Source organism: Simochromis diagramma, unplaced genomic scaffold (assembly GCF_900408965.1).
Source record: "Simochromis diagramma unplaced genomic scaffold, fSimDia1.1 OVJJ01000610.1, whole genome shotgun sequence".
Taxonomy (NCBI): Eukaryota; Metazoa; Chordata; class Actinopteri; order Cichliformes; family Cichlidae; genus Simochromis; species Simochromis diagramma.
The window spans coordinates 865008-887207 of record NW_024387063.1 but is presented as its reverse complement, the minus strand read 5'-3'; the positions used below and the strand labels follow the sequence as shown (position 1 = coordinate 887207).

At 41.5% G+C, this 22200-nt stretch overlaps 1 protein-coding gene and 1 long non-coding RNA gene across 2 annotated transcripts in view; one reads left to right on the top strand and one right to left on the bottom strand.

Moving 5' to 3' along the window:
- Nucleotides 1–776: 776 nt before the first annotated feature.
- Nucleotides 777–22200, bottom strand: part of LOC120742118 (sialoadhesin-like) — a 38707-nt gene continuing 17283 nt past the window's right edge. Inside the window, exons 5-14 of the mRNA XM_040045264.1 lie at nt 6016–6243; nt 5393–5743; nt 5060–5293; nt 4616–4876; nt 4079–4339; nt 3542–3802; nt 3004–3264; nt 1763–1844; nt 1623–1683; nt 777–1543 (exon numbers count right to left, since the gene is read on the bottom strand). Coding sequence (XP_039901198.1) covers nt 1400–1543; nt 1623–1683; nt 1763–1844; nt 3004–3264; nt 3542–3802; nt 4079–4339; nt 4616–4876; nt 5060–5293; nt 5393–5743; nt 6016–6243 — 2144 coding nt within the window. The 3' untranslated portion in view covers nt 777–1399. The remainder of the gene's footprint in view (nt 1544–1622; nt 1684–1762; nt 1845–3003; nt 3265–3541; nt 3803–4078; nt 4340–4615; nt 4877–5059; nt 5294–5392; nt 5744–6015; nt 6244–22200) is intronic.
- On the top strand, nt 11745–22081 carry LOC120742102. Its single transcript, XR_005697764.1, has 3 exons — nt 11745–11855; nt 16980–17053; nt 21969–22081. It is a non-coding gene; the product is annotated as an uncharacterized LOC120742102 (long non-coding RNA).

The following is a 22200-nucleotide window of genomic DNA, read 5'->3' as shown; positions in this document are numbered from 1 at the left end:
AAATGTATTGTTTCTGCTTCTGTGTATTCTTAGGCTACGTCCACACGTACCCGGGTACTTTTGAAAACGCAGATTTTTCTATGCGTTTGCACCTTTCGTCCACACGTAAACGGCGTTTTCGGTCACTGAAAATGGAGATTTTTAAAATCTCCTGCCAGGGTGGATATTTTTGAAAACTCCGTTTTTGCATTTACGTGTGGACGAGAAAAACGGAGAAAACGCAGCGTCAAAGGTGTGCGCATTTTTTAACGTCAAACTGTGCGCCACGTTATTGTTTCGGTGAAATGAATTTCTACAATACTATTACTGTTAGTTGTACTCTCTGCAGTGTTTAAATGCTTACATATACACACACAGTTACTGTCACTCCACACATAGGACTCAGTTCTGCTTCTATGCCCCATCCTTGTTTACTTTTTCCCACCGAGGCTTCTAGACTTCTGATTGGCCAACATTTCTGCACGGTTAGGAATATAGCGCCACCTGTTGCTTTGGCATGTTCATAGCAGCGTTTTCCTTCATTTCTGCCTTTATGTGTGGACGGGATTATTTTTTAAAACGAAAACGGGAAATCTCCGTTTTCAAAAATACCCGTGTACGTGTGGACGTAGCCTTATATAGAGAAACCATTTATATCACTCTGATGAAGTGTTAAGATTACTGAAAAATCAGGTGTTATTTAATTGTTTGTTAAAAAAGTTGATAGTTTATCAAATAAATGCAATTATGATAATAATACATCAGGATATCAAACATCAGAAAACAGACTATGATAATCATGTTTGATCACATACGTGTATTTTTCTACAAGTGATAAGGAAAGAAAAAGAGCAGCAAAAGAACTAGAGAACTAGCTCCAGTAGCCACCATGCTGGCTAAATTATGATGCTCACTGAGTGAACAGACCAAACCTCCCATGATGCAGCTTCTTTCTGCTAATGGGAATTATGGCTTTGTTGACCAGAAATTAGTTGATTCTGAGTATGTAGCATGAAATTATATTATGATGGTGAAAAAACAAGCTTAAAAACAGAAGAAGAATGCTAAAGCAGGCAATGCATTTCCCAGATATTTAATTTGAATCTTCTAGCGAGGCTCATCGTATTATGTGAGGAGCTGCTCACCACAGGGCTGTACTTTTTAATTTGATTTAACAGCGGTGTAACACAGTAAACTCAAAAAAGTGAAAGTAGGTGGTTTTTATATTAACAAGACTCAAACTTGTAATTTGAAAAAAAAAATAAAGATTTTATGTTTCTGTGGTGAGCGTAATTAAATCATGTACGATCTGCATGAAGTTCAACAACTTTGTTACATTTATTCTTGTTGAGATGATGTGATACAATCTAGGAAGACTGATTAGTTGCCTGGACTCTTTCATTCAAATAGTTTTCAGTTTTTAAGTGTAACTTTCTGTTCCTCCAGGTGTCTGTGGGGCTGAACTGCTGTTGCTGTAGAGAGGATCTGCCTGGTTTTTAGAGAAGTGGATGCTGGCATACTGAAGATCATCCTGTTCCTGTGGCTCCTCCTGATCAGAGAGACACTGCATAGAAAAAAATGATCTTAGATTAGAATGGTGAATGATGATTTTTTTTTTACTGCAGTTATATTTCTGGTTTCACCTGTTCTTTGTTGTCTGCTCTGCCTTCAGTCTTGGATGATTCATTGGAATTCCTCTTTTTTCTGAGGAGTGAAATGATAATGAACAAAAGAACAACACAATGACTGAAAAGTAAAAGTTTAATGCGACAGATCTGCTCACCGAATCCAAAGGAAGACAGGGAGGGATGTGACAGACAGGAGAACAGCAGCAGTTACTCCAGCAGCTTTTATCTTCTTTGCTCCTGATCAAGATCAAAGTAAAGCACTGATAGTTAATTGAGTATTCCATAACGTTCGACCTGTGTATGGTCTGAACAGTGTTGGAGTTTTAGGCTACAGAAGCCAAGTTCTTCTCCAGTGAAAAATAAAAATAGAAATCTATTTAAACACACCAGAGTAACGTGACCTCACTCTGTTAATCTCAAACAGTGTTTTATCATAACGTTTCTCTCATTTCAGTTGTCTCAGTGCACTTTATACTGTAAAGTAAAAAGCCTACAATAAACATTCATCCTTTACAGTGGCAGCAGTTGGCTATTGTCTCTGGAAACAGGGTTAACTGGGCGCGCCCCTTATTCCACTGAAACTGTAGCACATCTTAATTTCATAGCCTCGTCTGCATTCGATTAAAAATCACTTCAAGCTGAGTGGCCTGCAGCTTTATCTGGCTGGGTGCACATGGGCATTATGGATAAATCCCTGGTTTTTAACAGGAGGTTAAAATGTCACTGGTTCTGCTTTCAGTATTCTGAGATCAGTTACAATCTGCTTTTTGCATGGAAACAGGACTAGCATTAGCAATAAACATGGTTCTTGTCATCGTGATAGATAAGTTACAATGTTGATTCTTAGGACTCTTTAGCACATGACTAAGGAAAGCCTTGACAGCAGACAGTGGGACTCCTGCCATATTCTGTTTAACCACACAGGCAAGTTGAACAGTTACAGGTGCAGCCAGTATTTTATTTTTAATATATTTAAATTATCTTTGTAAATCAAGTTGCAGGCCTGGTTTTCTGAACTCATTAATGATTATTTTGAGATATTTGGCCCTCACAGGACAGACACCATACAAACATATGCTTTTAAAGATGATGATGGATTAGTGTAGATTCAAAAGAGCAACGTATTTAAAATCAGCTCTGGTTTAATTATCTGTAGCAACACTATGAGTCCATACAACACTGAAGGGGAAACGTTTTGGCAAAATAAATACTTGTACATGTGTACATTTAGATAGTAATACAGTTCTATCTGTGCTGAGGTATTTTGACAGTGATCTGTTATTATAAATTCTAGTGCCATCCAATAATTAGCCATAGTGCATGAATGTAGATTGTGCCTGACTTTTTGACTGCACTCCTTTCTGAGTGTATCCAGTATGTAAATATAAATGATTACCTGGCACAATGGTCTGCTGTAAGGTGGAGTTATGATGTCCCAGCTTGTTCTGGGCTTCACAGTAATAACGCCCACTGTGTTCAGGTCTGAACTTGGTGACGGTGAAGTTCTGTCCAAATGCTTTTGGTAAATTTTCATCCTCCTTGTACCAGGTGTAGTTAGCTGCTGGGTTAGCATCACTGCTACAGGTCAGAGTGACTGAACTGCCCTCCACTATCTCAGCAGAGGGACTCACTGACACAGAGGGAAGCTTTGGAGCATCTGGAGGAGAAATAAGGACAATGACAACATGGTTGGTTATAAATATACTCAAGTCTTTGCAGGCTTCTCACAACGCTACAAAAATTATAAAAGGTAACATTCAGAAACCTTACTTGTTTCCTTGTCAAACTTCCTTATATTGTAATAAACAGACATGATTGTGCAGTAAATCTGTTTTCACTCTTCATGATGATGAATTAAGTCTTATCTCTAAAGTTGATGTTAACTGTTCAACTGAGATCAAAGAATTTAAAGCTTATAAATGTATTTTACTCACATTTCACATCAATGTTTCTGCTTTCAGATCTCTTTTGTCCCAGGTCATTATCAGCTGTACAGTAATACTTTCCAGAGTCAGAGGGCAGGATGGAGCTGAAAACATGTTGGTTTTGGTAACTGAGAGGGTTGATGACATCCTCCTTGTACCAGGTGTAGTTAGCTGCTGGGTTAGCATCACTGCTACAGGTCAGAGTGACTGAACTGCCCTCCACTATCTCAGCAGAGGGACTCACTGACACAGAGGGAAGCTTTGGAGCATCTGGAGGAGAAATAAGGACAATGACAACATGGTTGGTTATAAATATACTCAAGTCTTTGCAGGCTTCTCACAACGCTACAAAAATTATAAAAGGTAACATTCAGAAACCTTCCTATTTCCTTGTCAAACTTCCTTATATTGTAATAAACAGACATGATTGTGCAGTAAATCTGTTTTCACTCTTCATGATGATGAATTAAGTCTTATCTCTAAAGTTGATGTTAACTGTTCAACTGAGATCAAAGAATTTAAAGCTTATAAATGTATTTTACTCACATTTCACATCAATGTTTCTGCTTTCAGATCTCTTTTGTCCCAGGTCATTATCAGCTGTACAGTAATACTTTCCAGAGTCAGAGGGCAGGATGGAGCTGAAAACATGTTGGTTTTGGTAACTGAGAGGGTTGATGACATCCTCCTTGTACCAGGTGTAGTTAGCTGCTGGGTTAGCATCACTGCTACAGGTCAGAGTGACTGAACTGCCCTCCACTATCTCAGCAGAGGGACTCACTGACACAGAGGGAAGCTTTGGAGCATCTGGAGGAGAAATAAGGACAATGACAACATGGTTGGTTATAAATATACTCAAGTCTTTGCAGGCTTCTCACAACGCTACAAAAATTATAAAAGGTAACATTCAGAAACCTTCCTATTTCCTTGTCAAACTTCCTTATATTGTAATAAACAGACATGATTGTGCAGTAAATCTGTTTTCACTCTTCATGATGATGAATTAAGTCTTATCTCTAAAGTTGATGTTAACTGTTCAACTGAGATCAAAGAATTTAAAGCTTATAAATGTATTTTACTCACATTTCACATCAATGTTTCTGCTTTCAGATCTCTTTTGTCCCAGGTCATTATCAGCTGTACAGTAATACTTTCCAGAGTCAGAGGGCAGGATGGAGCTGAAAACATGTTGGTTTTGGTAACTGAGAGGGTTGATGACATCCTCCTTGTACCAGGTGTAACTAGCTGCTGGGTTAGCATCACTGCTACAGGTCAGAGTGACTGAACTGCCCTCCACTATCTCAGCAGAGGGACTCACTGACACAGAGGGAAGCTTTGGAGCATCTGGAGGAGGAAACATAAGAATCACAACAAAACCAAATTTTAGAAATTTATATTCTAAAAAGAAAACATTGTAAACCTCCCAAAAGAAAGGCCTCTGACTAAAACTAACATACAGACACATTCACGTAAATAAAGAAAAATTAAATATAATTCTCTTAATGAAACAAAAAGTAGTGAACTCACACACTGTTGGAGAAGGTAATGTCTCATATCCTTTCACAGCACAGTAAAGACTGTCTGCAGAATCAAATGTGTTCAGGTGTAAATATTGTTTTTCTGATGAAAGTTTGTGTCCATTCCTGTACCAGATGTAGGAAGATTGATCAGGTAGCTGACAGTTGTTGTGACATGTCAGCTCTGTCCAGTTAGAATAAGAGTTTACTGTTGATCTCCTCACATGTACCTGGAGCTGTGGATCTGGGAGCAAACAACAGATATTATATTAAAACAACTCAACATACAGACAGCTGCAAAGCTTATAAATGTTTAAAGTGATTCCAGTGAAAATTATTTTACCTGTGACAGTCAAAGTGACTCCAGGTACACCAGAATATTTCCCTCCTGGATCGTTTGTTATGAGCATGAACTTGTACTCAGCTGAGTCGCTCTCTCTCAGGTCTGAGATTCTCAGAGTGCAGTCGTTGTTTTCACACTGATACTCAACACGATCTCTGTACTCTGACTCTGTTTTCAGGTCCACAGGTTCATTATTTTTGTCTCTGATGAACCAGAATTTTTTGTCAACTCTTGTATTTCTTCCATCTATAGTCGATGGGTATCTGAAGGTGCAGCGTATTTCTGCTGTTGCTCCTTTGAAGGCACAGACCCGAGTAGAAGTGTAAGTCACTTCCCAGACATCCTTCACCACTATGAGACAGAGAGAGTTGGATATTAGTCACAACATCCGAGGACAGAAATGAAAACGATGTGATAAGGCCTCAGTATAAGCCCATGAGAAAGGTCTCCTCCCTCCAGTGACCTCAGTGTAGGATAACTATTTATGAGCTCCGACTACACAGGTTGTGTGATCAACAGCAACATACAAACCAGTAGTGTTACCCTTATGAAAACCTATAAAATCTACAGCTCATTTGCCACATGGCTCCACAACATGGCATTATGTTAAAGCATAAACTCACCCACTGAAGGAGAGTGGGAGTTCTCATATCCTCTGACAGCACAGGAAATCCTGTTTGTAGGATCCAGGTAGTTTAGATGAAGATTAGATGTTTGTCCTGTGATGATCCGTTCATTCTTGTACCAGATGTAGGAGAGATTATCAGGCAGAGGACAACTGCTCTCACACTTCAGATCTGCTGACTTAAAATCACCACTGACAGCTGATCTGCTCACCTGCACCTGCAGATCTGCCCATTAGTAAATAAAGAACATTAAGCTCAGCTGACAACATTCAGATAAAACACACAAACACACTCACAGCAAACACTTGGATTTAAAATAGTAAACGAGTGGATGAACATGTTACCTGTGACTGTCAAAGTGACTCCAGGTGATCCAGAATATTTCCCTCCTGGATCGTTTGTTATGAGCATGAACTTGTACTCAGCTGAGTCGCTCTCTCTGAGGTCTGAGATTCTCAGAGTGCAGTCGTTGTTTTCACACTGATACTGAACTCGACCTGAATACTCTGGATCTGTTTTCAGATCCACGACTTCATTATTACTCTCTTTTGTGAGCCAGAATGTCCTCAAAACTATGTAAGGATTATATGCTCTGGATGGGTATGTGAAGGTGCAGCGTAGCTCCACTGTGGATCCTTTTACAGCACAGATCTGAGTAGAAGGGTAAGTCACTCCCCAGACATCCTGACCCTGAACGACTGTAACACAGAGCTTGTTAGAAAAAAATCAGAAAACAGACTTGTTTATATTCACTTTTATAGACCCAAATTCAATTTAGACATTTTTTATAGAAAACAAGATACTATACAACATACACCATACTGTGCTGTGAACTACTTTAAAATCAGACTGGAACCCATCAAGAATCTCATATATCCCTGCAGAAGGTTTAAGTTGACAAAGACCCACCACCTCCAAAATCTTTGAAATAAAGGTTTGAGATGAGAGTTTAAAGGTCAAAACCGGAGAGTACTGAGCTGTCATGATGTTTTTGGGGGGGGTTGTTCTGTTTTGTTTTTGTTATTTTTGTTGTTGTTCTTTAAATGGAAGGCCGCACCACTGTTGATTAAAATAAGAAAGTACTGCACCAGAAAGATTATTGCTTTTTATGATAGACTGAATGTTGGATCCAATAATGTCCCAAATATCCGTGATTAAGTGAGATGGGACAATAGTGGGATTATTGCAATTATAATTAAAAATTATAATATAAACATTCAGCTCCTTTTCTAAAAGATTTTGCTTTATTAAAATTATATCAGAGGAGACACTTCTTTGATATAATTTCCACCAGTAAATATTGAAGTTGAAATAGTAATATAATCCAAGATAACTTGTGTGTGTATGTGTGAATGTATGGACTCAGAGAGAGAGAGATAGAATGTGTGTGTCCATACAAATAGATAATAAGATTGTGTTAATCACTTTTCCATGATTGGTGCACATTTTAAGCTTTGAAGCTATGCAGTTTATCACCCTACATCAAGTGTACCACACTGCTACAAAGATAATATATAAAACTGTCTGTTTTAAGAACAAAATGCAGTAGAGAAACATTGTGGTTTTATAAATATTTTTCCTGTATCACTTCTGTTTGATGTTAGAATAAATACTGTAAACTTGCCTGTTAAACTGAGAAGGACAAGAAGTCCACAGGTTGCAGCAATTAAACTTACAGCTGTTCCTCTCATCTCTCCAAGTCCATAAAACATAACTGCTGGTTGATAATGTGTATTTGAAGTAAATGAGTCCCAGCAACACCTTTAAATACAATCCACAATGGAGCTGTCTTCAAAGAGCTGTCAAACGTGGCTTTTTCCTGAGGTCTGTAAGTAAAAGCAGAAACTGTTAAAATACACCTGACTGTACCCTCTGTACATGTGATTAATCTGAAAGAGCTTTAAAGTTCAGTGTTGTGTTTAAGAAGAAGCAAAGTCAAGTCTGAGGAGCAAAATAAGGAACATGTTTACAATCCTGCTCTAACTCTCTCATGAGGAATGGAGAGATGAAGTGGTTTTTAAGTAATGTAGTTAAGTCTTTGTTTGATGAGTCAGCCAAGAATCCAGTGGGAACCAGGCCTTGAATGGCCTCGCCCTTCAGAGGATCTCATAGCTCCAGGATAAACCTACTCACTCACACACACAGTGACCAGGTAAGGGGAGAGTAAGGCAGATATAGAAAGAGGAATGCATTGAGTGTCACTTAAATATCATGGTGCCCATTGTGGCAGACGTGTTTGCGACGTGCCCAAAACACCAACTGTATTTATTGTCTATTCAAGTGCTAATGAGTGTGGCCAATATTCAGTGCCTGTACTCAAGGGTCACGTACAGCAGAGAAACACTTTGGGATATCAGAAAAGTTCACCATGAGCTCAGTCCAGACCTTTTGAACTGCAGCTTTCTTCTGTGTTGTGATCCTACCAACTCCAGCCGGCAGGCCACAACACCCCCGGACTCAAGTACTTAGAGTGGCCGTCCACCACACTGTAAAACAAATTGTAATATAAAAGTATTTACTGTGTATTTTACAGTTTCGTACTGTTCTTCTAGAATATCATTAAATTTACATAAATCGACTGTGATTTGAAAGATTGAACTGTTAAATTCAAATGTAAAGCTATGGAAAAATATATAAAATGATTCTTATAAACTTTTTTTGCATCAAATAATAATAATTATTATTGTTATTTAGGGTGATCGTGGCTCAAGAGTTGGCAGTTCGCCTTGTAATCAGAAGGTTGCCGGTTCGAGCCCTGGCTCGGACACTCTCAGTCGTTGTGTCCTTGGGCAAGACACTTCACCTACCACCTACTGGTGAAGGCCAGAGGGGAATTATAAAGTGGAATTGTAAAGCGCTTTGAGGGTCTCAAAGAGCGCTATATGAGTGCAATCCATTATTATTTAAACCAACTGTTAACTGTATATTTCTGTACATTTAAGTATTAACTCAGCAGCCAAACAGTCTGTCCTCAGCAGAGATGGGCAGTAACGAAATCTGATTACTTTTTTCAAGTAACGAGTAAAGTAAAGGATTACTATTGCAAAAACGGTAGATGACCGTTACTTTCCCGTAGGAACGCTGCGTTACTGCGTTACTAAAACCGTGATTTTTTTTTGCGAGAATGTCTCATGACAGTGATGTAAACGAGTGCGACGTTCATGACAACAGCTGTGTGCAGATCAACAGTGGATCATATATCGAGTGCGGGAGAGAGTATGAGTGTGCAGCGTTTAAAGCGTGGAAGTACTGACCTTACTTTGAGTTTGATTCCATAAAAAGTGACAAAAACATTAGTGTCCGTTGTGCGTGGGAAGAAAACTTCTTTTTACAGCGAAAAAACCCCCCCTAAACTTCCAAGCAAGCACCAGGAGTGCGCTACCACGTAATGGGAAATTCACGGAGAAACTCGTGGATTCTTCCACTGACCGCTGCGGCACACCTGCACCAGGGCAAACTCCCGCCTACCCCACTCCTGCTTTACAGGTGAAAATAGAGCAAAAGGACCGCTAGTCTTTGATTTTGTTTATTTTCTGCTGTGTTTTACTTGCATCTATTTGAAAGAGTGAGTGTAAACACAAAAGAAAATATTTTATTTTATGTGCTGGAATGTGCAGAAAATAGGTTTAAATGTTAAACAAATTTCTTCCAGTCAGAGAATGGTGCATATAATTTAATTTTTGCTTGATGCATAAAGTTAAAAGATTAAAACTAATACAACAAGTTTTAAAAAGAGACTTTTCCATTTGATTACATTTTGTATGATGGATTATGCAGAAAAAGTAGAATTGGGCTGAAAGATCTATCGCTTTATCACCTATTCAGGTTGTAAATCATGTTTTTAAAAAGTAACTAAGTAACTAAGTAATTAATTACTTTTGAAAATTTTTGAAAAAAAAGAAAAAAAAAGAAAATAAGTAATCAGTAAAGTAACGGGATTACTTTTTGGGGGCAGTAATCAGTAATTAGTTACTGATTATTTTTTTCAAGTAACTTGACCAACACTTGTCCTCAGTGCAGGTTGACATTCAGAAAAATTAGATGCCTCAGCTTGGATGGGCTGATGCGGTTTCTCCTCTTAGTTAGTATCTGCTTCTTCTTTAAACTGCAGCCAGACGCTGCTTTGTTTACGAGTGTCAGTCATATTTATGTGTTTTTGCGATGCACTCGCACTCTCCTGCTCACCGTCTACCATCTCACTCACTCACTGAGGGGTATTGATGTGATCCTGAAATATCAATACTTCCAATACCAGCGTTTCATGTTGTAGGATCAATTCCCATATGAAAATATCAATATCTAATTTGATTACATTTGTTTTTATCATAAGATGACATACAAAGAAAAGTAAACTCAGCAATTAACGGTACAGTCAGCAATACCCTGTTAATAGGATCTACAATCGCCTTCCGCCTCTCATTCACGTGCGTGCTACGCCTCCGCAAGCGTGTGAGTCAATGAGACACCTGAGGCACGTACAAAACACACAATCTTGACTTTGTTCACAGATCATAACTGCACTTATGTTCAGCTGTGTGCAATGTATGTGGGAAGAGTTAAATATTGTGGCAACACAACAAACCACATGTTTAAAAAAGTGGGGAACCGGTGCCAAAAAGTGATCGCCTGCCAAAAACTGATTTCCAACGTTTCCGTGTATTTTTTTTAATGTGTAATATCTTTACATACATTGGTTTACAGACTTCGGTGAACATGGTTTACAAAGCTGTTATATATAAAATTTAAAAATGACCTGTTTTTGAAGTAGCCTGTCTTTGTAACTTTGGGTTATTGTACTTACATTATAACCAATCCGGCCCTTTTTGTCCACTTAAAATATGTTTGCAGAACTATTGTTAAATTTGTTGCAATTTCTGATGTCCTTTTGAACAGATCAGATTAGTCAAAATATTAAGATTACTCTTAAAAAACACATTTTTAAGAGATTTTTTTAAAACCGGATAAATGAAGGATAAGTCACTGCTAAAAATTGATTGCACCTTCTGCCTTCTTACCGGAATGTTGTTTGTGCCTCAAAATGACTTCATATCATTCACCAGGGATACATTTGACACATATTATACAGCAACAAGTTATTTATAGCAGTTTAAATACGAGCAATCAGTTTTTGGGAAACACCGGAAATCAGTTTTTGGCAGGCGAACACTCTTTGGCACAACACCTGTTCTCACTCGATGGGAGTTCACTCTTGCTTTTGACACATCACTACAAGAGAGGCGAGCTACATGTTAAACTGAAGGCTAGAGCCACATGACCACCGCTGCCTAATGTTGTGCTCTGATTTTTACGGAAATACGGCAAGTACGCCACACTCAGGCATTCAGCTACAGACACATTCCGGGCATCACGGAGACCGCACATCTGCCTTGGAGGTGTATGCGTTTACGTCAACAACAGATGGTGTGTGGACACTCAGGCGGTGGAGAAGCACAGTTGTGCGGACTTCGGAGTGCAGACCATTTTATTTACCAAGGCAGTTCAACGCTGTGTTTGTGTTGGCTGTCTACATACCGCCGCGGTCCAAACGGACCACAGCGCGTGAACTACTGCACGACGTCGTCAGCAAACACGAGACCGCTCACCTAGATGCCGTGTATGTTGTTGCCGCGGATTTGAATCACTGCAACCTCAGGACTGTGCTTCCAAAGATCCATCAATACGTGAGCTTTCCGACAAGGAATAACAACATCCTGGACCACGTCTACAGCAGAGTAAGGGGCGCATACAAGGCAGTGTCCCGCCCCCATTTTGGATAGTCCGACCACTTTTCTGTTTCCCTCTATCCAGGATGCAGGCTCCTCAAACAAGCGCCGTCAGTAAGTAAAATTATTAAAGTTTAGAGTGAAGAGACTGATTCAGGACTGCTTTGATGCTACAAACTGGGGTATTTGTTTAAGACTGCTGCCTTGAGAGAGGACTGTTCTGTGGATTTAGAGGAATATGCATCAGTGGTTACCAGCTACATCAGCACATGCATTGATAATATTGTCCTCACCAAGTCCTTATAAAACGTATCCAAATCAGAAAACATTGTCATGGTCCTGGGTCGGTGACCCAGCGCTTTTAGTTTGTTATCATTTTCTAGATGATGATTGTTTAGGTTCTGTGTTATTTTCGATCTGCCTCTGAGTCTGCGTCTGTATCTGTCTGTCTATGGTGTCTCCCCATCTGTTTGTGAATCTGTCTGTTTAGTTCAATGTCTTGTCTGGTTCCATGTGTCTGAGTTTCCTGTTTTATTGTGAAGGTCCGTGTCGTATGTGAGTGTGATCAGTTTACGTTTCCCCTGTCCCGTCAGCCCAGATTCCTCCCAGCTGTGTTGCCCTCCTGTCTCTCATCCCCTGATTACTGGTGTGTGTATTTAAGCCCTGTGTGTTCTCCTGCCTGTTGCCGGTTCGTCTGTGTTCCTCGGTGTCCTGCTCATCTCTCTTCCCCTCTTCCCTTTTTGTTTCATCTCAGGTTTGTCATTTAGCTTTCCCAGTTCAGGTCTTTAGTTTTGTCTTCCCTCTTGCCTGTTTTGCCTTCTCACCACTGTGTAAATAAACTCACCGGCATCTCATCCACTGCCTGCATCTTGGGTCCTTCTTCTAACTCCACACGGCTCGCCTCGGCAGCCGTGACAGTACGAACCGGCCAAATATGGACCCAGCGGCATTCGCACCTTCCAAGGAGCTTCGGGAGGAATTAACCGATTCAGTTTCCAGATGGACTAATCTGTGGCTAGAGCATGAGGGGGAGGAATTTCGTCATGCTCTGGAGGCCCGAATACAGCGGCTAGTTTCCAATCACCCCTGGCTGCTGGATTCACTTCACCCACTCCTACAGGACTTCATCCTCAACACGCTTCATCTTCACCCTCCAACTGCGACAGCTGACCTGCCTGGCTTACCGGAAGATTCTCTCCCCAGTCCACCAGAGGACTCTCAGCTGGACACAATGCCGCCCGATCAGTCGGCTTCCCCCTCCTTCCGGGCAAAACGGCGGTCACGCCGCCGTCATCCTTCGCTTGCCAAACCAGCTCTCGGGGTCAGTGAGAGTGACGGTTTCATGTACATGCAGCCCCCCAGTGGCCAGCTCACACCAGCCCAGGCTTTTTACAAAGCACTGGGAATCATCCTCATTCCACCCAGCCCATCCACCTCACAGCAGGAGCAGCCACTTCAGAGCTGCCTCATATCACCGTCCGCTTCCCCGGCTGCTCTCGCCCCTTCTCCCAGGCGGAAGCGACGGCCGTCAGTTACCGGCGGATTCCGTGAGTCAGAAGCGCAGTGTTTTTTCTGCTCCATCTGAGCGTGCATTCATGAACACTCTGTCAGTTATTCCTGAATCTAGTAATTCAATACCAGTCAACTCAGGGTTATTCAAATCTGAAAAGAGTAATCTGGAAACGGTTAATTCTTTGTCTGATACTCCAAGGTCCGTTAACACTCGCTCTGAGGATCTAGAGGACTGCTTTCATTCTGCCTCTTCCGAGTCCTGTGTTATGCCAGCCCGGACTTTCAAACCGAAATCCGGAAATAAGAGACTATCTACCAGAAGCTCAGTTAGCCGCCCGGCCGGAAGCTCAGTTAGCCACCCGGCCGGAAGCTCAGTTAGCCGCCCGGCCGGAAGCTCAGTTAGCCACCCGGCCGGAAGCTCAGTTAGCCGCCCGGCCGGAAGCTCAGTTAGCCGCCTCCACCACCGTTGTCATCACAACCATTATGTCAGTCGCCCTTAGTCCAGCCTCCTGTTCAGCAGCCGCTAGCCCGGCATCCTGTATCAATTGCTCCACCTGTAAAACCATACAAGTCAATTCAACCCGAAAAACACCATTCCTCGCCCGTCCATTCCAAGCAGAGAGACACACCTAATAATAATGTCAACACTCCTCAAAGGCTGGCCAGTTCTGAAACTGAGGTGCACTCCAGGGCCTCCCCAGAGGCTGGGTTTCAGCCCCCAGCAGACTCCGGACCCCTGGAGGTTAAGAAGCCAGCTGAGGGCCGCACCCAGCTGTCGCTGCCTGAGCAGCGTCGATGCTCTATGCAGCTGCAGCCTGCTATGTGTTTGCCAGAGGCCACCGTGCCTGCTGGTCCTGTCCTGTGCCTGCCAGAGGCCCGTGTGCCTGCTGGTCCTGTCCTGTGCCTGCCAGAGGCCCGTGTGCCCACTGGTCCTGAGACTGTTCTCACTGGAGGGCCCGAGGAGCCCGTCCAGCCTCCTTCCTCGTCAGCTGGGGGGCCCGAGGAGCCCGTCCAGCCACCAGCTGCTCCACCAGCAGCCTCATCCACGCTTGCAGCAGCAGTTTCATCCATGCCGCCACCTGCTGCAGCGCCTCCGTCTGCATCCTCCACGCCGTCGCCTGGCCCGGCCTCTGCTGCATCCTCCACGCCGTCGCCTGGTCCAGCGCCTGCTTCGGCTTCATCCGCTTCACCTGGTCCAGCCTCCGTGTCTTCATCCTCGCTTGGTCCAGCCTCCGTGTCTTCATCCTCGCTTGGTCCAGCCTCCGTGTCTTCATCCTCGCCTGGTCCAGCTCCCGCATCACCTGCAGTGGCCTCCTCTTCAGCTTCAGCTGCTTTGCCTGGTCCAGCTTCAGCTGCTTTGCCTGGTCCAGCTTCAGCTGCTTCGCCTGGTCCAGCCTCAGCATCCTCATCAGCTGCTGCCTCGCCTGGTCCAGCCTCAGCATCCTCATCAGCTGCTGCCTCGCCTGGTCCAGCCTCAGCATCCTCCCCGCCTGGTCCAGCCTCCGCTTAGCCTGGGGCTGCAGGGGCCACGCAGCCTTCAGGTCCCCTACTACCACCTCCACATCGTCGGTCATCTGCCAGGCCGCTTGTTGGGCATCTCCGCCACCATGGACGCCCTCCTGAATGCCGCCGTTGCCGTCCGCACGGTCGGCCCCCAGAACTGTTTCCACGCCACTGTTGCCGTCCGCACGGTCGGCCCCCAGAACTGTTTCCACGCCACTGCCTACTGCGTGGCTGGCATCCGGACCTGCCCCGCTGCCATTCGCATGGTCGGCCTCCTGAACTTGACCATCTGGGCCTTTTTGGACTCTGTCCCTCCGTCCTGGGCCCCCTCCGCCCGCCCTGGTCGGGTTGTTTTCTGTTTTGTTTTGGTCCGTTTTTTTGTTTCTGCTGGGCTGTCTGGTGCCAGCCCTTGAGGGGGGGGGGGGGTACTGTCATGGTCCTGGGTCGGTGACCCAGCGCTTTTAGTTTGTTATCATTTTCTAGATGATGATTGTTTAGGTTCTGTGTTATTTTCGATCTGAGTCTGCGTCTGTATCTGTCTGTCTATGGTGTCTCCCCATCTGTTTGTGAATCTGTCTGTTTAGTTCAATGTCTTGTCTGGTTCCATGTGTCTGAGTTTCCTGTTTTATTGTGAAGGTCCGTGTCGTATGTGAGTGTGATCAGTTTACGTTTCCCCTGTCCCGTCAGCCCAGATTCCTCCCAGCTGTGTTGCCCTCCTGTCTCTCATCCCCTGATTACTGGTGTGTGTATTTAAGCCCTGTGTGTTCTCCTGCCTGTTGCCGGTTCATCTGTGTAACTCCGTGTCAGTCTGTGTTCCTCGGTGTCCTGCTCGTCTCGCTGCCTCTCTTCCCTTTTTGTTTCATCTCAGGTTTGTCATTTAGCTTTCCCAGTTCAGGTCTTTAGTTTTGTCTTCCCTCTTGCCTGTTTTGCCTTCTCACCACTGTGTAAATAAACTCACCGGCATTTCATCCACTGCCTGCATCTTGGGTCCTTCTTCTAACTCCACACGGCTCGCCTCGGCAGCTGTGACAAACATGGTTGAACTGTGAGCTGCGTTCCATGCTGCATGCACGCTCCACTGCATTTGTCCCTGGTGACACAGAGGGTTACAAAAAGGCCACATATGACCTACGTGGATCCATGAGGGAAGCCAAGAGGCAGTACAGACTGAAACTTGAAGAATACGACTTGGCTCAGCTGGTGTCCTGATGCCTGGAAAATAATCTCTCCTTAAATGCTGAGAAGAGTAAGGAGATAATTATTAACCCGAGGATGAGGAGAGACCAGCACCCCCCACTTTACATCAAAGGGATTTAGGTGGAGGGGTGAAGACCTTCAAATTCCTCTGCAACCACATCAGTGAGGATCTCACGTGGACCCATAACACACAGCGGATCATCACGAATGCTCAAAGACGACTCTTCTTCCAAAGGAAACTGAGAAAATTTGGATTAACCTCCAAACTGCTCAGCAACTTTTACGGATGCCCAGTGGGGAGAGTATCCTGACAAACTCCATCATAGTGTGATATGGGAACTGCACCACTCAGGACAGGAAAGCTCTCCAGCGTGTCATTAAAATGGCACAACTCATCTGTGGAGTACCCGTCCCACCACTACACCACATTTACAACACTCAGATCAGGAAAAGGGCACACAGCATCATCACCCACCCACAGCACACACTGTTCACAGTCCTGCCATCTGGCAGATGCTACAGGAGTGTGAAAGCAAGGACAACCAGACTAAAAGACCGTTTCTATCTACAGGCCATCAGGCTACTGAATCACTGACTTATTGTTGAACAGTGATTATCTTTGACCTGTAAATTCGCAAATTTTGTACATTTATATGCAATATAATACAATACATACAATACAGTTTTAATATTGCATATTCTGTAGGTATCACCACTGTGACGATGTTGCATAACTACTTGCACTTTAAATTCTGACTACACTCACACATAGTTACATAAGCAACAAGTGCTTGTTTTACTTGATTTTTTATTTTCTATGCTCAGAGTTAAGTTTATTCTTTATTTTAGTTAGTTGTTTATTTAGTTGTGTGAAGGGAACTCTTAAAGTAAGAATTTCATTGCTCTGCTCTGTGTAACCACTTGTGTTTTGATGTCATGACAATAAACTTCTTGAATCTTAATGTACACCAGACCAGTTTAAAATAAACATGATTTGTCACTCTCTCCTTCTGTCCTCTTCTTCAGGTCACCTGCTAATCATCAGTGCAATAAACTGCTCTAAGAAAGGATCAGCACGGACTCCAGATTATCAGCTCACTGTGGGTGGTAGACTTGTTTCGTTTTGCTCTCTCTGATGATCTGTTCCTCATGTAAATTAGTGCCTTTTATTATTGTCTGCAGTAAGGCCGCCAGCCTGTGTGATTTCTCTAAGGGAAGAAAGAATCTCAAACTACACTGCTTCTCTCTGTCATGCCCGGTCCAACACTAGTAATAATATTCATTATAAAGTAAAAATGGGGACATCACAGGGAATCTGGGTTTGTGACTCAGGTGTATAAATCTTGATGTACGTTGAAAAGTGAACAGATTGTTGAGATTCCAATCAGTCCTTACTTGGAGAATGTGGAGAGAGGGTGATGGGGGGAGCAGCTCGCCAGGGTTGGAGCCATCAGTGGGTGGCCATGTTGGTGAGTCTGAGAGGTGAATATTGAAACATTTCTTTCCAGATATAGACTGGCTTGATGATGAGTAAGTGTTGTATATAGTGAACTCTTCAGCCACAGAGCCATAGAGGAGTCTGGTTACTGTTCTGCGATTGATGACAGTCTCTTATATTTATTTTATGTGCATTACAGATTCTCTACTGGTGGAATATGTTTTATATGTGGAGGTTGCTATGTGTACTTTGCTAAAACCCGTGAATGGAGCGCAAACTTTGGGTTACGTTGTCCAGGGAATATCCATGTATTAATTTGGTGATGTAGAGAATATATAAAGTCTTTCTATACTTGATTCTAATCTGCTGCTGCGTCTCTTACATTGTAAGACAGAACACACAAGAGTACCTGTTCGGTCAAAAAATACAATAAACTTATCTTTTATCTGTAACAGACTAAAAAAAATTTCCACATCTCCTTTATTTGGCTGTGGGATGGGAAGCTGTAATATTTAAATAGATCCAATTGAAAATTTTCTAGCAAAATCTGGCTAGCACTACAGAAGAGGAAGCAAGAAGGGAGTGACGGTTTTCTAAATGTCAGATTCTTTGAGTAAAGAAGTTGCTTCAGTACGTCAGCTTTTACTGGAATATTTACTGGATCCTATGACATCTCCAGTATTCTGGTAACTTACAATCTGGAGAGTTCCCCATCCAGATGATCAAGCTGTCAGGCTGAAATGTGGCCCTTTGCTGTACTCCTTGAAGCTATGGCCTCCCTTGGGTGCTGGGTCAATGGGATGGGATGACAGCCGGTCTGCCACTGAGTGGGATCGTCCTCCACCTGTCTCACGTCTTTTAATGCATGGGTCTGCAACAATTCACGGAGTAATTTGAATAATTCGATTATAAAAAATTCTCAACAGAAGTTGTTTGTTCATCTTATCTTAGTTTAACACGCAGCTCTGTAGATTCAAGAGATTCAAGGTTCAAAGTGTTTATTGTCATGTATTCAAAGAAAAAAAGGGATTTCTTTGTGCAATGAAATTCTTTCTTTGCTGTCCCCACAGAGATGCCAATTAATATATACAATAGAAATAGAACATATAAAATATAAATAGTACAGATAAATAAATGAAGACAAAAAGAAGACGATATTAAAGTGTGAAACAGAGATGTGTGCAAAAGAACTATGACCTCAATATGTTGGCTTAGTATGCAGGATGACCTGATGTGCAAAAAATTATTATTACTGTTCAAAAATAAGTCCGCTGTTCAGGAGTGCACTGATGTGATAAACTCCAGAGTAGGAGTGCTGTAGCAGTACCTGCAGCAAACAGTGGTGAGTTTAAAGGAGGGCTTGGGGTGTATTAGACCATATTCATTTCAAACATTTTTTAGATTGAAAGTAAAATAATGTAAAATAGTGTGCTATATAAATTGTGTTAATATTTTTTTTGTTTGCTTGCTTTTCTTCATTGCAGCCACCACATACTCCTTTAAAGGGTTACAGGCACAAACTCCTTTATTTACTTGTACACTTAAACCTGCAGACACACACATTCACAAAAACTCATAAAAATGAAAACATGCCCAATCTACCTCATTAATATCAGAAAGCTGTCTAAGAAGATAAATGTACATTTTTATGTCTTAGTTTAGATTGCAATGACTTTGATCTTTGATTTTTTTGCTTTAAAAATGGTTTTCTTTAAAAAAATTGATATGGTTGGTATTAAATTACCTAAAGGGCTTTAGTTGTTTTTGTTGTTGTTGTTGTTGTTTTTGACAACCATTATATCCAGTTAAAATTTAAAACATTGCAATGTCTGAAATGGAAGTCAATGAGCAATTCATTTTAAAAGACTCTCTTTTTTTATTATTGCTCATTAATAAGACATAAGTATTTCTTATCTGAACAATCGATATCTGCAGCCCTACATAGCACTAGCATAGCACTCACCTACATAAAGACAATTATAACGTACAAATGACACAAACAGGATCCACTATAGGTGCTAGTGGAAGGCTGGGAATGGTACTGGGGAGCCATATCAGATTGTAGGGTTGCTGGCAGTAATGTCTTTGGTCTCCTCACCTCACTACCCCTGCCTGCCTTCCATTTGTTTACACATTAGGTGGGGCTCACAATCATGAGACTGATTTATTAAAAACAAAAATCCAATCAGACAGCTAGAAAGTAATTGCTCTCCGAACAGGACGTTGAGGGACATACCTATGTACTGAAATGATTTGTATGTATTACTCATTATATATGACAGGGGAAGAAAAAAAAAGCATGGTTTCTAGTTAAGTAGCGGTCATGTGACCTGTGGGCCATGTGACCTGTGGGCTAGCCTGGTTAGGGGGGATTTGGGGCAAGGTCTGTGCTTACTGTGGAATTAAATCAGACCTTAAGGTGTTTGTTATCAATATACAAACAAGTTTATTTATTTTGAATGGCCAAATTCTTTAAAGGATTTTTCACTCAGGGAGAGAGAGTACTGAGAGATGAAACTCAAAGCTGCAAGCTAACATTTTATCACTAGAGGGCAGTAAAACAAAAGAAAGAAAGAAAAAAATCAGGAACACTTAAGAGTTTCCTCTCTTGAGACACTTTGCCTGGTCTTTCTTGCAGCCACCTTTAGTAGCTGTTTCTTTGTGGGTCTCTCTGACTTCAGTTTTGTCTTCTGTAACTGAAAAGGATGCTCCTAGGTGTTAAGATCAGCTGGTGACTTTGCCATTGATGAATACTGAGAAACTCTCCAGTTGGTTTTGTAATATGCTTTGATTCATTATCTATTTGCAATCTGAAGGACCATCCAATCGGTTTTGCAGCATTTGGCTGAATCTGAGAAGAGAGTGTATACCTGTACTCAGAATTCAGTCTGCTGCTTATATCCACAGTCACGTCATCAACACTGGCAGCCACACATGTCCAAACCATAATAATTCCTCCACCATGTTTGGTGAAGTTATTTTTTCTTATCCAAACACGTGTCTATTTTTGTCTATGAAGAAAGCTAGCTGTACAAATGCATTTAGTGTTGTTCTTTATGATAAATCCCAACATGTGTGGATTTATTGTGAGACTCGTGTATCTCACTAATTAGTGATTGTGTCTTTTTGGAACCTGAAGTTCTGTCACTTTAATAATGTATGTTGTTTACGTTTCAAGGCATTTTTGGTGCTTTGTGTTGGTGGTTTTGACAGCGTTCATTTGCACAGAACACAAAATATAGCAGTAAATTTAGAAATAAATGTAGCTAAATGATTTTACTCATTTGTCTTCTACTGTATGGGACTATCATGACACAAAGAGTTCAGTTAAAGATGTACCTATGAACTCTCTCTTTGCCCTTTGACCCAGTTTGTGACAGTACATAAGGGAGTTTTTTACAGAGAATTTGTTGTGAATATTTCTGTTAATCACTATAATTATATTTTTTTGTAAGGAATTTAATGTTATTTTTGTAATTTTCTTTCAAAACAAACACATTTCACCATTTTACCTAGATCCAGACAGTGTGCTCTGTTTGGATCTGTTATATCAAATAGCCAGTCAGCATTAACATGACATAACTTGATGTTATACAATTTTATTGATGCAAAAAAAAAAGCACCATGGAAAATTAAAGTCACATAGAAGTTGAGGTGTAGCAGAATAATGTTTTATAAACCATATATATCACTGTGAGACATCAGAGTAATGAAGTGCTATTGAAAAATCAGGTGTTATTTAATGATTTGTTTAAAAAGTTAATCGTTTTAAAAAGTCAATTTCTTTGTGCAGTTTGAAATAAATGTGATTATGATAATAATACATCAGGATATCAAACATCAGAAAACAGACTATGATAATCATGTTTGATCACATACGTGTATTTTTCTACAAGTGATGAGGAAAGAAAAAGAGCAGCAAAAGAATAATTTGGTTTGTGAAAAAGAAACTAGCTCCAGTAGCCACCATGCTGGCTAAATTATGACGCTCACTGAGTGAACAGACCAAACCTCCCATGATGCAGCTTCTTTCTGCTAATGGGAATTATGGCTTTGTTGACCAGATCTTGTTGACTGCAGGGTGCAGTCTGGATGGATCCTCATCAATGGCTTTTGGTTCATAGACACAATTAGTTGATTCTGAGTATGTAGCATGAAATTATATTATGATGGTGAAAAAAAAACTTAAAAACAGAAGAAGAATGCTAAAGCAGGCGATGCATTTCCCAGATATTTAATTTGAATCTTCTAGCGAGGCTCATCGTATTATGTGAGGAGCTGCTCACCACAGGGCTGTACTTTTTAATTTGATTTAACAGCGGTGTAACACAGTAAACTCAAAAAAGTTAAAGTAGGTGGTTTTTATATTAACAAGAGTCAAACTTGTAATTAAAAAAAATTTTATGTTTCTGCGGTGAGCGTAATTAAATCATGTACGATCTGCATGAAGTTCAACAACTTTGTTACATTTATTCTTGTTGAGATGATGTGATACAATCTAGGAAGACTGATTAGTTGCCTGGACTCTTTCATTCAAATAGTTTTCAGTTTTTAAGTGTAACTCTCTGTTCCTCCAGGTGTCTGTGGGGCTGAACTGCTGTTGCTGTAGAGAGGATCTGCCTGGTTTTTAGAGAAGTGGATGCTGGCATACTGAAGATCATCCTGTTCCTGTGGCTCCTCCTGATCAGAGAGACACTGCATAGAAAAAAATGATCTTAGATTAGAATGGTGAATGATGATTTTTTTTACTGCAATTATATTTCTGGTTTCACCTGTTCTTTGTTGTCTGCTCCCTTCAGTCTTGGATGA